Genomic DNA, 16,453 nt, shown 5'->3' with positions numbered 1-16,453 from the left:
TCTGGTCACTAAGGGGCAGTGATGACTCAGTAATGTGTTTCTGAGACAAACTGTGACACAAAATATACAGTACCTACACTAGTAATACAAATATTGCTCCACCATCCTGATCAGAAGCAAATTAAAAACAATATAAATGTATCAATCCAGTTCTAGCAAGCAGTGTTCTGCTTTATGCATCTGCTCTAGATGTATATAGCATTGAGCATGGACAGTTCAAAAATAGATTCAAAGAATAATCGTGAAAAATATATAAGAATATATATATAAGAAAGATTTCACAAAGTTATATTAAATGGGCTGTGTTTGTGATTTTCTGTTAGAGATAGTTTTATGGATACCTAAGAAACTTTCACATCAATTGAAAAAAAAAAAGTTGATTTAGGAATATTGTTCTTAATTCATGGTAATTCCCTGATAAAAAAATAAGCTTTATACATTGTATGAGCAGATAAAAAAATGTTTAAAACATTTACAATAAATGCAAAAAACAGAAATAATCATATTCTATGGCAGAAAAAAAATAGTGCTATTACCAAACCGGAAAGGGTATTTTTATGCATAAAAGTAAAAGTTACAAATCGTGAAAAAATGCTGTGGGGGAATGGTTATTAAGTCAAACTTTACACTTGATGCATTATTTACGTCTTTCCACTTTGAGAATAATTGGAACACTTCATTATGTCTATTTGAGGCATGAAAACGAACCCAGCGAACTTTATTTTGAAGGTTTAGACCGGAAGTGTGTGTCTCTCTACCGGCTCCCCTCTGTGTCTGTGTAGTCTACAGCCAGCAGGTCAGGAACAACCACGATACACAGTTTAGCTCAGAGTTAACGCTGTTTTACTGCTCTAGCGGCGGAGAGGGACATTGTTACTCACGGTATAGTTGCCACATCCAGGTTTATCTAAGTTAACTCGCTGAGAGGAATGCATGTGACATATTTCACCTGCTAGCATTGAGAACTAGTGTTGTTAAACTTGTCTGGCTGCTCTGCTCAACTCAACACAGCTCAGTGCAGACTGGTCTCCTCCAATGACAAGCAGGTAACAACACACGAGCTGTGCCTTTGGAAACCCGGAAAGAGCGGTAAGATAACTACGTTAGCTGTAGTAACTTAGACAGTGTTTGTTATTTGAGTGTGACTTGATGTAGTTTGCTGAACTGAGCTGCTTAATGACGTGGCATTTACCTGCAAACAGCTGAGCAGAGCTGCAACACCCACCCACCTGTAGTCACCTGTCAGGCAGCCTTCAGAGTTAACCGCTCCTTTGTTTAATGAAGCCTCATTATCATATGCAAACACACTCATATTCTGTTTTGTTTGTATCATGCTTATGTCCCTTTAAACCTGCAGTAGGCAGAATGTTTTTGACATCATTGGGCAAAATGGGACTGAATTAATTAGTTTGCTTGCATGAACATGTTAGTGTTTTTCACAGATGTCAGTGATCTCTTTTTTTTATTTAATATATTGCCTTAGACTTGTACACCCTTTTCTTTTTTGCATGCTCTCATGTCACTGTGTCAACATTTGTCAAGCCTTGTGCCTTTTTACTAAGAACAATTTACATAAGAGTGATGGGAAAACAGCACTAAAGTCTTGGTTAGACATGCAACATTTGTTATTTTGTGTATTTTGAAAAGCCATTTATAATCCTCAGACTGCAGCTGTATGTTGTGAGTACAGATAATGCTGCATGATCTGCATTACTAACTATACAGGGACATCCACTGAATATACATTCTGTAAATGCCTTTGTAGGATGAGCATAATAACGATGCATGGGCTATAGTGTTATAATGGCAATGCAGAAAGCTACTCTATCACTTAAAAGCATATAGAATAAGCTAAAAACAAACTCATTTTACAGCTTAGCAGTACACTACGAGATGTTTCTGAAAACATATTCATATGTTTCATGTGAATATTGATTCATATTTGATCAGCGCTGCCTAGTTTGACTGTCTGATCGGAGTTCACGAGTGATTGACAGCTGCTCAGAGACGATAGATTTGTTAAAGCCTGAAAACAGAGCCATGATGAGGTGCAGAAGTCTAGTTTTCTCTCAGAACACTTGAATTACAATATGCTGAAAGGTTAATATGGAATTTTTGCCCGATGATGCCAAAAACATATACTGCCTACTGCAGCAGGTTTAAGTATCTTTGTGCCTTGCTCTTTCTAGATGAACTGTCAGGCTGATCAGACTGCTCCATTGAGGGTGTTGGTGACAGGAGGGTCCGGCTTGGTGGGCAGAGCCATACAGCATGTGGTCAAAGAGGAGGGGGGAGCCAAGGAGGGGGAAGAATGGATATTCCTCTCCTCCAAAGATGTTGACCTCATGTGAGAGCATGCTTCTGTCTACTGCTAATATGCAAACACAGCATATGTTTGGGCACGAACACATAGAATTTGTGTCTGCACTTTTCTCATTTTGTGTTATTGTGGCCTCTCCTCAGGAACATGGAGGCGACACGGGCAGCGTTTGAAAAACACAGGCCAACCCACGTCATTCACCTGGCTGCTATGGTTGGGGGGCTTTTCAAGAACATGAAATACAACCTGGACTTTTGGGTATGAGGAAGTCACACTTCACACACTGCTAATAAACTATCACATATGTCTGAAAAGGTTGTTGGACATGTGTTGAAAGTAGAATTTGTTGTTATTTATGTAATTTGGTAACACTCATTTTCAGATTTGTTTTTGTTGCTACTGATGTGTCTGTCCCCTCCAGAGATGCAATGTCTACATCAATGATAACGTGCTGCAGGCAGCACATGAAGTTGGAGCGGTGAAGGTTGTTTCCTGCTTGTCCACCTGCATCTTTCCTGATAAGACCACCTACCCTATCGATGAGACCATGGTAAAAAGCCCCTGTGGTCTCCTAGCTCTGTGGTTCCCAACCTTTTTCTTTAAGGGACCCCTTTTCTATCATTGAGTAAACTGACGACCCCTGACCAAGTGCATAACAATAACGGTACAGTACAACTGATAAACTATATAATTGGCCCAAATAGTGAACGTAATTGGAAGTTTGCGTAAAACAAGCCATTTAGATGACTTTTGAGCAGATTATTTCCTGCCAATATTGCATCAGAGATGAGTCTTCCTGTTATTTTTAGGAACTTTTAATACAAATCTCTGTCTGTATTATGTATTTTATATTTATTTTTAACAATCACACATACTTAATAGGCTTCTTCTTTTCTTCTCCCTGACGCTTAGCCATTGTTCTGTTAGCTCTTTGGTTGTGTTAACTGCGTGGTTCTCTAAGTTTACATCTTAAATGATAATCCAAACTTTAAGAACAAAAATGTTGTTTAATTTTGTTCCCTGAAATGAATGAAATGCTGAGACATCGGCCAACTGTATAGTTTTTTAAAAAGTTTTCTTACACCTCTTAAAATCGAGAAGGCTTCACGACCCCCCGTGATGCTTTGGCGATCCCTAGTGGGGGTCGGGACCCCCAGGTTGGGAACCAGTGTCCTAGCTGGTATGTATCAGTAAATTTGTAAATGGCAACTAACTTTACTTCTTTTGCTCAAGATCCACAACGGTCCACCTCATGAGTCCAACTTCGGCTATGCCTATGCAAAGAGAATGATTGACGTTCATAACAGGTGGGAACTCAGTCGTTGGTTTTGTGCAGTAGCGTGTTCAGTAAATTCACAATGTTGCATGAATAACAATTGTCTATAAAACTGTGTGTACGTTTCATAGGGCGTTATTCAAGCAGGATGGCCGTTGCTATACAGCTGTGATTCCCACTAATGTGTTTGGTCCACATGACAACTTCAGCATTGAGGACGGTCATGTGCTGCCAGGCCTCATACACAAAGCTTACATTGCTCAAAGTAAGTCACATAATCCAATATTTCCCTGTTGATAAAACACCTGAACACAGGGTTTTGGACAATACCAAATAACCATCAGTTCTGGGGTCTGTGTATCTTTTGGTCATTCAATTTTCCTTTCAGAAATGGGTTTTAAAAAAACAAGTGGTTATTTGACTTTCATTTTAAAATACAGAAATTTGAATTGAAATACAAGGTGAGTTTTTCTTTTTCATGGTTAAAAAGGGATGAGCGAAATTTAAAAAATGGTTTGATTTTAATTTTCTATTTTGTGTAACCAGACAATAGTCTCATTTTCTGAGACCGGTGTGGTCAGAAGGCAAGAGCGATAAATGTAGGATTGCCAGTGTAGCTTTAGATGCAGGCTAAAATGTCTACTATACAATATGATTTTTTATTTTTATTTTTTTCGTTTGTTTTCTGGTGATTTTATTTTTTGTTATATGAAATAGAAAATGAAAATCAAGCCATTTTTAGAATTTCGCTCACCCCTTTTTGACCATGAAAAAGAAAAACACCTTGGATTTCAACTTTAATTTTTGTATTTTAATATGAAAATCAAATAACCACTTGTTTTTTGTTTTTTTAATGCCTGTTTCTGAAAGGAAAATCAAATGACCAAAAGCTACAGGGACCGCTATTGTCACTCTTTTCTTTTTCAATTTAGAACATGTCTACCTCAATTATTTTGTTTTAGAAAGTTTATGAAGTTGTGTTGTTACCAAGAACTGTGACAGAAAATCAATATTAAAATAAGATTGGTAACAGCGCTGATACCAATCCCATGTACTGGACTATCAGGGTATAGTGGGGGATACATGGAACCATATAAATCGTGTACTCATTTATGTGTATGATCAGAGGAGGGGAAGCCGCTGACGGTCTGGGGCTCCGGCACTCCCAGAAGACAGTTCATTTACTCTTTGGACCTGGCTCGTCTCTTCCTGTGGGTCTTGAGAGAGTATCCCGAGGTCGATCCAATCATTCTCTCCGGTGAGTCCTCATACACGGCATATTGATAGTTACTGTTGGTAGTTGTTGTTGATTTTATTTAAATATGCTGAATTATAATTTGATGGGTTATTGTTGTCCGGAGGATTAAGCTAAGACAGCTAATATGTGCAAATGTCAGTTGTCACTTGTTGCCATGGTAAATATTCACTCATTCTGCAGCCTGAAGGAGACACCAGTGTCAAACAGCCATTTATCTGTTTTTTTCCACACTAACTGGCAACATGATCACTGACAACACAGAGATACCATGTGATACTAACGTTGTTATACTATTGGCTCACAAGCCTTGTTAGAAGTGGGAACCTAATGTCAGATATAAACAGAACATTCATTTTGGACCCATCAAAATGTTTGTAATGATTAATTCGCAATCACAATATTTTTTTTAAATAAAAGCCTTGCTCTTATTTAGCACCTTTCTAAAAGCTCTGTTGATATATTACTTTTTTTAATTATTCATCTACATAAAAGTGTTATCAATAAGACCTTTAAATTCATAGTAATCACTGTGTTGTGTCCACTGGTTCCAGTTGGAGAGGAGGATGAAGTGTCCATCAAAGAAGCAGCAAAAGCAGTGGTGCAAGGACTGGACTTTAAAGGGGAAGTGGTGGTATCCTTTTAAGCATGTCGAGTTATTCGTTGTCATCACAGCAAATCTTTAGAGGTGTTTACCTCGGAACAGGTTGTTTTACTATATATATATAGTCCATGTTCCAGATTTGAGGCAGTTCGAGGTTTTTTCAGCAAGGTTAACTCGGTAAGCCTTTCCTTTTGGATCAGACTCCAGGCAAGCAAATAATGTTTCATGTGTTTGGTGGGCGTGCTGGTGGTTTAGATAAGATTGTTTATTAGCCACTCGACCAAGGCCAGTGGAATTTGTTTTGGGTACAGTATGTCATTCTCTGCAGCACAAATACATAAATGGACAACATCAGACAATCATGGTAATTCATGTCAGTGGTATGTGAGGTGGCACGAGTGCAGAGTCCTGATGGCTGAGGGGGGGAAAATTGCTGTCTGTGAAGCGTTTATTCTTAGTGGACAGTGACCTGTAGCGCGTAAGGGGAAGGAGCTGGAAGAGGTGATGAGTAGGATGTAATGTGTCGGAGATGGTCTTCTTTGCTCACTTTCTCATTTTACAGCTAAACGGTACACTACAAGATGTTTTTGAAAACATTTGAAGCAAGAAATAGGCATTACAGTAACAGAATATTGATTCATATTTGATCAGCGCTGCCTAGTTTGACCGTTTGATCGGAGATTAGATTAGATTTAGTGACTTTTGGAGCTAGTTAGCAGCTAATGCTGCTAGCTACTTTCATTGGAAAAGAGCTGGCAACACTGGGCTTGTTTTTTCGGTTGGATAAATGTACCTTACTCTTGCTGGTTTCTCCAATGTTACCTACCCGAGCTTCATGCTTTTGTAAATAAAGTGGTTATTCAAAATATTTCTTATCATCAGTTCCATGTAGTTTCCTTGACCTTTGACCTCTAGTTTGATACCAGTAAAGCAGACGGCCAGTTCAAAAAGACAGCCAGCAATGCAAAGCTGCACCGCTACCTGCCGGACTTTAAATTCACACCCTTCAAACAAGGTGAGACTGACTTAGTGTGTGTTTGTTTAGATGCCATCAGAGCAGAAATACTAAATAATAAAATACTTGATAATTACAAGAAGTATGTTTTGATACATCTGCTGCCTGTCTTCACTGATTCCTCTCGCTCTCACTTTCAGCTTTAAAGGAAACCTGTGATTGGTTTGTTGCCAACTATGACACAGCCCGGAAGTGAAGACTCTGCCAAACAAGTTGGTACAAAGTCTGTCCATTCATGACTCTCTGTTGGAAGAGAAGGGGAATAGAGAAGGTGGTGGTGGTGGTGGAGAAGGTGGTTCATCTGCAAATGGAGGTGAATGTTACTGAATGAAGTCTGTCAGTTTGATTCTGTTACTCAAGCCAAATTCAAGTCTACAACACCATACTGTATTATGCTGTGAATGTTGACTTGTTTAGGGTTTAAGAAACACAATCTGTTGTCTACCTGTATGTGTACTTTTTCACTATTTTAGCATTAATCATTTGAATTGTTAATAGACTGCTTCAATCTTGGAATCCGGGTGCTGGTACAATTTAATAATTTCAGTAATTGTCTAGTATAAATCTTTTTCAGCTTTTCACCACTGAATTACCTTAGGTCTTGAAGGGTTTGGGATTTTGAAGTTTAAGTGACCTTGATTGACTTTATTTAATGAACAGAAGGTTATATAGTATGTGCGGTTTAACTGCTGTTTTTTCCACACAGTACTTTAGCACTGAGAAAAATAAATATTTTATACATATAATACGTCTCAAGTGTCTTGCCTGAACCTTTAAGGGCAGAGATTTCTGCTATTTACGAATTTTGTAGGTTTTCACATTTTACAGGAAGATGAAATATAAAACGGTGATTGAATTGGGACTACTACTGCCGCTCTTTTTGAATACACAGAGACGGATTCATAGGTGAAGAAATAATTTATTAACTTAAAAATGGACAGGCAGAATTTACAGTGACATCACAGTAACAGTTCATTTTTGCAGAGAAGGCCCCCTAGCAAAAGAGAAAATGCTGTTTGAATACATGTACAGACAGATTCATAGAACAGTTAAAAACATGGTAATAAAATGTATTAAAAACACATGTAGTCTTAAAAAAAAAAATGTGTGGTGCTTGCTTATTTAACAACGTAGGAGGTCTGCCCCCCTTCGTGGACTCTGCAGTACTCCTGTCCTGGCACGACTCTCTTCTTACAGGCCTTCCCTTTTTTGGTGACCCCGTTGCACAGCTGACGGCCTGATAGGGAGCTGCTGGGAGAGAAACAAGAATGTTGTGATCAGTTTATTGTTAAGAACCAGCAGAAAAAGGCCTAATCAAAACATTTTTTAACAACATACTTGGAGTTTTCATGTTTAAAGCACTTAGATGTGATCAGAAAGTTAAAAACCCTGACCTGTTGCTGACTACTGACGGGGTAGGACTCGCACTTCGCGAGTCGTTCGCGAAATCCCAAGAGTCGCTCACTGCATCAAAAACACTTCCCAGGTTCCTCGGGGGGATGTCAGCAACCAGAGCCTATAAAATAAAACCACAAAACATGTGGTGGATCCTATTAATAGTTTGTGAGGTACTGAAAATAGATATTCTTCATATGACATTCACTCAATTTGCTCACCGCTGAAAGAGACGGCTGAGGTCTGCGCCTGGGAGTGGAGTGATTGGATGTGCCAATAATCGGCATGAACCTGGACTCTGATATTGGCTTCCTGTGAGGGGGAGACACTGCTGATATGTCAAAGTTACCTGTTTACAAAGACATAAGAGAGAGCAAATATGAGTAACTGAATCTACGAAGGTATCTTTAAAGGAACACTTCACCCCCAAATGATCATTTGTGTATCAATTACTCGTCCCATGTTGCCTTGAATTCTTGATGAAAACTTTGTTTTTCTTGCGTGCCTCTGGTGAACAGAGAATCCAAAACTGAGAAAATACTGTTTACGCTGAAGTTGTTTAAATAGTAAGGTTTTAGTGAGAAAGCAATGCGTTTGGGAAGTAGTGAGCATACAACTGAATAAGTGAGACTTGGGTTATACTGCACGAGTAATGTGAAAGTTTTGGGATTTTTCGTTCACCGTGGAGGCATGCGAGAAAAATAAAGGTTTCTTCACAAATTCAAGGTAACATGGAGTGAGTAATTGATATACAAATGGTCATTTTGGGGATGAAGTATTCCTTTAAGGGAATTATTTGTTAAATATTTTTTTTACGGTTAAGGTACAGTATATAATTCAAACCTGATGTGAAGCTGTCCTGATTCAACAGGTCATCTTGCTGCGTGAAGTCATCATTTTCATCTCTGAGGACATAAAGAATAAAACAGACTACATCAAAAAATAAAAACTACAGAGAAATAAGGGCACTTATCTCCTGCATTACTGCACAATTAAATGTGTTATGATGCCAATTGTTTAGAGGTTTTAAATCAGGATCTGCATCAAACTGCACAATCAGGGGACGCATATACAATAGTTCATTTGAAAGTAGTAAGAATAAAAAAAGGGGGAGGTGTCAGAGCTGAAATAATTATAGGCAATTAAGGGATTAGTCAATCAACATAAATTAATCAGCAACTACTTTGATAAATAACAGATTTTTTTTAAAGCAAAAATGCCATACAATCAAGTATGTTCTGCTTTTCTCTTTATATCATTGTAAATCGGATTTCTTTTCTACCGTAGGTCCGCCAAAACATTTTGAAGACGTCCCCTTGGATCCTGGGAAATTATACCGAGCATTTTTAACAATTTTCAGACATTTTATATACAAAACAATTAATCAAGAAAATAACTGTCAGGTTTAATCGATATATATAGTATATGGATATATACCCGGCAATATATATAGTTTGTTACAGCTCTAGTCGTGTATAATGAGCTGTGCAGACTCACTTCTGCAGTGTCGAGGACAGTGGGTATGAGTGGCAGGATGAAACTGGCTGCTTCAGTGGCTCCACAATGTCACATGGGGCCAGTGGCAGCGGGGCCGCCGGCTTTCCTCTGATCTGGAGGCACGCCCACAACTGACTCACAACCCAGTGACCTGCAAGATATGAAAAAAAAAACTTTCAACACTGTCACAAATACAGGAGAATATTGGAGACATTGCACAGAATTTGCCATGTAAGCAGCTTTAAGTCTGTACCCATAGAGAGAAGGAGCAGCAGCAGGCTGAGGCCAGTGAGATCCAGCGCCGGCTGCTGGTTGACCTCGGCCACTGCGTTGAGAGGCACGGTGAGCAGCAGCATGGCTCGAGAGAAACCTGGACAGCGCAGGAACGTCAGCAGGACGGCACACATGACAAAGTAGCCTGTATGTGCAATACATGTCCACATTGCTGTCAGGCTCAGATCTGTAATCACAAGGGAAATAAAATAAATCAATACAAATCTTAACCATATCTAAGTGGTTTTAGGACATCTTAGACTACAGAGGATATTTGGCTCATTTGATCATCCTAATGGTCGACTGTGGGATCCGTTACCACACTTTCAGTTGTGTGGTGTTTATGTGCAACTAAACCAACACTTTCTATTTAAATATATTTTTAAGAGAGTTGTTTTTTTTTGCACAATTTGTAGGAAAAGATGCTTTTAGCACCAGAGTAATCAATTATCTTAGATCAATACAGTGTTAGTTATTAAACTAAAAGGCAAAAAACATGTTTTTATGAATAACATTTGGCATTTTTTCTTGAACTGAATCCCCGGTCCTAAAATCCTGAGACTCCACTGACATCTGCTTTTGATATGATTAGGGATGCAATTGACGCTTATTTTCATTATCAGTCAGTCTGCTGATTATGTTCTCGATATCATATATGACAAAGAAAAGCATTACATTGAGATTGAGATGCTGGAACCAGAGAATGGCATTTTTTGCTTTAAAAACAAAAAAAAAATACTGGAATGATGATCAAAACAGTTGCCGATTTCTTTTCTGTTGATCATGATTAAAATGATTTTGTAGCAGAAAAGATGACACACGTGGACAAACTTGGTCGTTGTACTGTGTGTGTGTGTATGTAACGTCTCACCTGCCCAGCCGAGGTAGCTCTGGATCATGTGAAGCCTCTCCTCGATCCGGCTCTGCATGTTATCCAGGTAGTGCAGCGTGGCTCCCAGGGTGCTGTTCATGCGCTCCAGTTTGGTCATCAGGTCGGTGTAGTACTGCGAGGTCTGGTCCTGGTACTGCAGAAACTCCAACATGCTGTGGTCTGAGATCAGGCACAGCGAGAACACATAAAAAAAACAATGACAGGACTCATTTGACAGACATGTTTTGAAAAAAGATGTGATGAATTTAGATTTGTGATGCTCTCTCTTTTTTGATTACCAATTTTCTGGTGGATGTCCTGAGCTTGGTGTCGGACATCTGCGAGGTCTTTGACGATTGCCTTGTGGCTGTCCTGCACCTCCGAGCCCTGGATCTGCAGATGTTCACTCACATTCTCTAAAAGGAAGACAGGCAGAGGGGAATAATTATCAATTTCATACATTATTTTTTTTTGCAATCAGATTACTGCTAATCAAGCTCGCTGTTATATTAGTTGTTTGAGGTTAATGTGTTGCTAATACAACATTCTATATAAGTGCTAATTTACTGTTGGGCTAATTTATGTATTTGACTGGTTTTACTTTGACTCTTGTGGGCTCTATGCGTTTGCTATGTTGTACTTTCTGTGGGGAGGCTGTTCTTTAACTGGTAATACTTTGTTTCTTCCTGGCATGAGAAATAGTTCAACTAATGTGACAGCTATGTCTTGTTCATGTAACTGTATAAATTCATTCATTAAGGTTTACAATACCTTTGGTCTATCTCTTGTTTAAGATTAGTAAACACTACCATTGAATTTGTTGTCCAAAACTGTTGTAGTTTGTAAAGAGGAATAATTAAGTCCAATAAAAGTTCCTAATTTCTTTCTGAATATAAATGTTTTATGTATCTGCAATGAGCGATATTGAGATAAGCGAAGGTAATTTTGATTAGGCATGGATCATCTCATCCGTAAACTGGCAAAATCTCTGAAAAACTTATTGAAAGATTTTAATTAAATTTGGGGGTTAATTTAACCATGGCACAATTTTTTAACATGTGCTATTTTCTCAAGACTTATTGTATTCACTAAATAAATACTTGTCATATGTATCCTATGATTGTCTACCATTATGCTTATTTTGATGCAAATGAAAATGTATAAAAAAAAAAAAATTGTATTATTTAAGGTAAAAAGGATCTTGCTCTTTGTGTGCTTAAGACCGTAGACACAGAGATACAAAGCACAAATACAGGCACACATTTTGGTATGTCGACACTTCAGACAACCACAACTGAAATCACCACTGAACTTCAAAACTATTGTATACAATAGCTAATTCTGTGTAAAAAAAAAAAGAAGCTAAATATTTTCAATTTATGTAAAACATGAAAGCACTCACCCATTCTATTCGTAATGCCCTGAATGAGCTGGGCTACCAGTTGCTGTCCAGAGGCGATGAGGGCTTTTTCCTGGCCCAGTCGCTCCAGGTTGTCCCTCAGTGAACTCTCCATTTGCCCCTGGCCCTCGTATAGTTTGCCCTGTTGGGCTTGCAGAGTGCTGTGACCGTCCAGCAGCTTGTCCAAGGAGGCTGCAGTCAGTTCCTTCAGCTCCAGCTGGCCCTCCTGTTACACAACACCATGATCAGAGCAACAATCAACCTGTAGCATACTATGCACATGAAGATGAAAAGACAACAGAAATCTACCTTGAGGTCCTTCATTGCATCTAGCTGGCTCGTGGCCGTGGATATGAGAGCGTTGACGGTGTGCTCTGCTCGGCGACGGAAGAGCTGCTGCCGAGTCGCGTAACAAACTGAGCGCGCCCTGTTGCTCACTATGTGGTAAGCGTTCCATGTGTCTGGATCCATGTCTGCTGTGCAATCTTTTATACTCTGAAATGTCAAAATGATATTAAAAAAATAGCTCCACAATGACACAATATTTTGATTATAAAATATAAATCATAACTTTATATTTTACCATTTCCTCTGTACATGGGTAGATTCGGCGCCCCTCATACTCTGCCTGGCAGTTAAACAGTACGACTCCAAGCTTCGCAAGCTGCTCCTCTGGGAGGCTTTCACAGCTCGCCTTCAGCCGGGCAACCACCTACAACGGAGCACAGCGCTTTATTCAAGTAATTTGTACCAAATGCTACTGTGAACCTGCTGTGGCGAACAACGATTGTCAATATGTCCAATTTGATGAAAATGCCCAAAGACGGAAAAAAGGCTTTACATCAGTGTTTCTCAACTTTTCTGGACTGTAATTGCATTTTTAATCCTAAAACATCTCATGACAGGTCTCGAGTTGTCATGTGATTTTGAGACTACCACAATTTTAGCAAAAATCCCAAACATTAGCCGGTTCCAATTTTTTAAACGTGAGGATATTCTGCTTTTTTTCTTCTTTTTAAATCATAGTAAAAAAAATTCTATACATTATTTTTTTTGTTTTGGGACTGTTGGTTATGGAGGACGGAACCTTCCAAAATAAAAAATGAATGAATAAATAAATAAATAAATAAATATATATATATATATGACATTAAAAGTACCAAAAATCATATTTTTTAAAATAAATGTAGGTCATAAATAATTAATAAAATGTGACAAATTGATATTTCTGTTTTAGTTTGCTTCTGTATTTATTTACCTTTGTATTAATTTCCCTATCTAACTACTCTTCCACCTAATTTCCTCTTTTATCTATTTTTTCTTAACTTTTAAATGTTTTTATTATTTATTTTAGCAGGTCCCGTTTCCATAGTTGGTCAGTCAAAACAAGCAATTTAAAGGCATCACCTTAGGCTTTAAGAAATTCTCAAAATTAAATTTGAAAAAAAATATTTGTTATTTGCAGCTTTACATATAATCACACAAATGTCAACATATATGTACTTCTGATTCTGATAAGTCTCGATTTGACCCCGTTTGCGTAAATGACTCAAAGTGGATTCTGAGTCACAGACCGAGAAAGTCTGAATCTCCAAGTTTACCCTGTGATGGCAGCTGTCTAACGGGCTGAGCTCAAGCTGCTTCGCCTCGGCCAAAAACCTCTCATCTGCAATGGTCATCTCAAACTGAGCATCCTTTGCAAGCAGTGCTGGGACTTCTGCTGCTGCTGTTGGTGGAGGAGGCGCTGCTGCTGGTGGAGGTGCCTGCGTCCCCTTCATCCACTCAAACAGCCCGCTGACTGCCGGACACTGACAGGCCAGCATGATGATCAGCAGGAAACACAGGTGGTGGATCAGGAGACGGCCCATGTCTGGCAAAGAGCACAATAAGAATGCATAATCACTTCAATCTTTATTAGCAAGATATTTGCAATATTAAATAACAGCAAAAACATCCTTGTAGTCCTGTTCATGGATTCAATTGCAGCTCGGTTCAGATGTCTTGTACTATAAATTCAGCTTCTTGTAGTCTAAAGCTATACATCAGATTTTCGATTAAGAAAATTTACTCAACAATTACTAGCATCTGTTTGTGTGTCGGGGGAGCTACTTTACCTAATTCCTCATATTAGCTTTTTTACTTGCTATTAATAGTAATGTAAAGAGGACCTTTTATGCCTTTGTGCTTGTTCCCTTTCTTTAGTGTGTCATATACTTTTTTGTGCATGTTAAAGGTCTGCAAAATTACAAAGCTAAAAATCCACGCCAAAGGGAGTTACTCTCCCCCACAGAAACACTGCTCCTGAACTGACTGAAACTCCTCGCTTGAAGTCCCGCTTTTTCTTCTGTAACGTGGTGATGTCACCAAGTAACACATTTGCATAATACCTGCCTAGCAGCTAGTTTGGCACGCCCTCAAACAAAGCTAGTTAGAGCAGAGCAGAAAAGAGGTGCTGCGTTTTTTGAAATGTAAACCTGTTCTACTAGAAACCCCAAATACAAGTATGCACCTGAGCATGAGCATGTCATCTTTAACAAAATATCTGTTGCGTCTTATTACACTCTTGAGATAAATTCCAGTGCCTGCCATACAACTCATTGTTCAACTCAGGGACCATTGTAGTATTTGTTGAACTTTGTTCTTGTATTTGTTCTACTTAACTGTTTAAATAGGACCATTTCCCAATACAGTTATTTTCCAACTTTTCACAAAAAAAAAATGATTAATTGATCCACACTCTCTACAACATATCTGACACCTACAGTGTGTAACTGATGACTTACTTTTATCACTATCTGAAATCTCAATTTCAGGAGAAGGTGTGTTCTCAAAATATTCAATAATGACACTAGATGGCGACAACAACAGAGTTAATATGTTTGATTGTTTGAAAATGTATATGCATCACTCTGGATCTGGTTTACAATAATGTATATGGGGTCCTGTAAACCCATGCGGAATGCACATAACTGTATGCATGATGGGACATAAATCCAACTATAAATACAAAGTTTCATTCATCATATGTTTGAATGATCAGAGCACACTGAGACTTGCCCAGGCATGTCTGCTCTGCTGCTGCACAAGAGGCTCCAACACAGCACCTGCAGTGTGTGTGTAAACCACTTACACATTATTTTCGCACTATTATACTAATTGACAAGACATTTTTTGTTTTAAATGGGAAACAGAGATATTAAAATCTACCAGGGTGCAATTTAAAATCTACTTTCCGTCTGTGTTAAGCACAGGGAACTCATCATGCCTCCTTCAGTATGCCAAATAAAATGGGAAACAAGGAAATCCATTTAAAACTCTAATAGAGTTCAGCACATTCAACACACTACAACTTGTTACAGCAATATATATAATATATATATCTATATATAATATATGCGAGTACAAAAAGTGAAAATGAATAACCTTGCTATGCAATGCACGCTGGATTAAGGCCACAATTTTAAATACATATCTAAATCATGTACCTGTTGTTTAATGTTGCAGGTCCTTGTTCGTCCTGTCTCCCTCTGTCCCCCTCACACAGCTGATTTGAATGACAGTTAATTGTTTTTGTCCACAACCTTTTCTCCCTATAGGACCATGAGGACGAGGACACAGCCAATGGAATCACTCGCATGTTTTTAGGGACGTACATGTGGGTGTGTTTGATTTATATCACGGCGGAAACAGAAATGGTGAGTGTGGCAGGAACGTGTGGAATGTGTGGCTGTGTGGCCGCCCACCTGGCGCAGCAGCAAAGACGTTGAAAACAAACCCACCGATAGTTCATACTGGAGCTCAGTAGTGATGGGAATTCCGAATCTTTTTAGTGAGCCAGATCATTTGGCTCAGCTCACCGAGAAGAACCGGCTCTTTCGGCTCCCAAACGGCTCTTCGTTTTACCACTTCTGCCCTTTTATAATTCAGCCAAATGTAGCGCTGTTTTGACCTATGATTAGTATGTGTGCACATATATCACTTAAATTATTCAATCTAATTATACTAAACCTTATAATTTCCAGAATACCATAATTTTACATGCTGCTTCGTTTCCGACTGTCACTCATCTTGTCTGCTATTTGCGCACCGCACTCCTCTCTCTCTTTCTCTCCTCCTATCCCTCCTGTAGACAGTCAACACTCCGTGCACCCCCGCCCCTCCCTGCTTGATGGCATGATTCTTGTCTGTCATCACCTGATTGGTCGCACGGACGTCATTAACACAACATTCAGTCAAAGTCAGTGCATGGAGTGCCCGTGGTGCGGAGAAGATCGTCCTGTTATACTGCCTTGAAATAATTAAAGAAAGAAAAAAAAAAACGGCTCTCGGACGGAGCCGGCTCTTATGGTACATGTCCACAGGGGCATTTTTTATCGAGAGGGGACGTGACGCTTCCCAGCATTGGACGCTTGGTGGGCTGCCACTAGACACAGGCTGTCCCCACCTGATTGGACGAAGGCTTTCCCTCCGTGGGCTGCTGCTCCCAGCTTTCAAACCGGAAACAACATGGAGGCTCGTTTGGAAACTTTCTTCTTTTATTTCATGAAA

General features: G+C 39.1%; 2 protein-coding genes across 2 annotated transcripts; one reads left to right on the top strand and one right to left on the bottom strand.

Moving 5' to 3' along the window:
* Positions 1 to 762: 762 nt before the first annotated feature.
* Positions 763 to 7,216, top strand: LOC119488310 (GDP-L-fucose synthase-like). The gene is made up of 10 exons (XM_037769863.1): positions 763 to 1,089; positions 2,190 to 2,347; positions 2,464 to 2,578; positions 2,742 to 2,870; positions 3,554 to 3,627; positions 3,728 to 3,861; positions 4,723 to 4,854; positions 5,406 to 5,485; positions 6,371 to 6,470; positions 6,611 to 7,216. The coding sequence occupies exons 2-10, from the start codon at positions 2,190 to 2,192 to the stop codon at positions 6,664 to 6,666; spliced, it is 978 nt and encodes a 325-aa protein (XP_037625791.1). The 5' UTR covers positions 763 to 1,089; the 3' UTR covers positions 6,667 to 7,216.
* Positions 7,217 to 7,369: 153 nt separating this feature from the next.
* bmb (brambleberry) lies at positions 7,370 to 15,547 on the bottom strand. The gene is made up of 13 exons (XM_037769853.1): positions 15,397 to 15,547; positions 13,507 to 13,778; positions 12,489 to 12,617; positions 12,215 to 12,400; positions 11,909 to 12,131; positions 10,806 to 10,922; positions 10,507 to 10,686; positions 9,616 to 9,822; positions 9,363 to 9,513; positions 8,709 to 8,770; positions 8,087 to 8,214; positions 7,865 to 7,986; positions 7,370 to 7,718 (listed from the first exon to the last, which is right to left on the bottom strand). Exons 2-13 carry the CDS (start codon positions 13,771 to 13,773, stop codon positions 7,589 to 7,591), a joined length of 1,902 nt encoding a protein of 633 aa, XP_037625781.1. The 5' UTR covers positions 13,774 to 13,778; positions 15,397 to 15,547; the 3' UTR covers positions 7,370 to 7,588.
* Between the last annotated feature and the right edge of the window lie 906 nt (positions 15,548 to 16,453).

Source organism: Sebastes umbrosus, chromosome 5, assembly GCF_015220745.1.
Source record: "Sebastes umbrosus isolate fSebUmb1 chromosome 5, fSebUmb1.pri, whole genome shotgun sequence".
In the NCBI taxonomy this organism is placed as follows: domain Eukaryota; kingdom Metazoa; phylum Chordata; class Actinopteri; order Perciformes; family Sebastidae; genus Sebastes; species Sebastes umbrosus.
The sequence above is the reverse complement of the archived record's forward strand: the minus strand, read 5'-3'. Positions and strand labels throughout refer to the sequence as shown.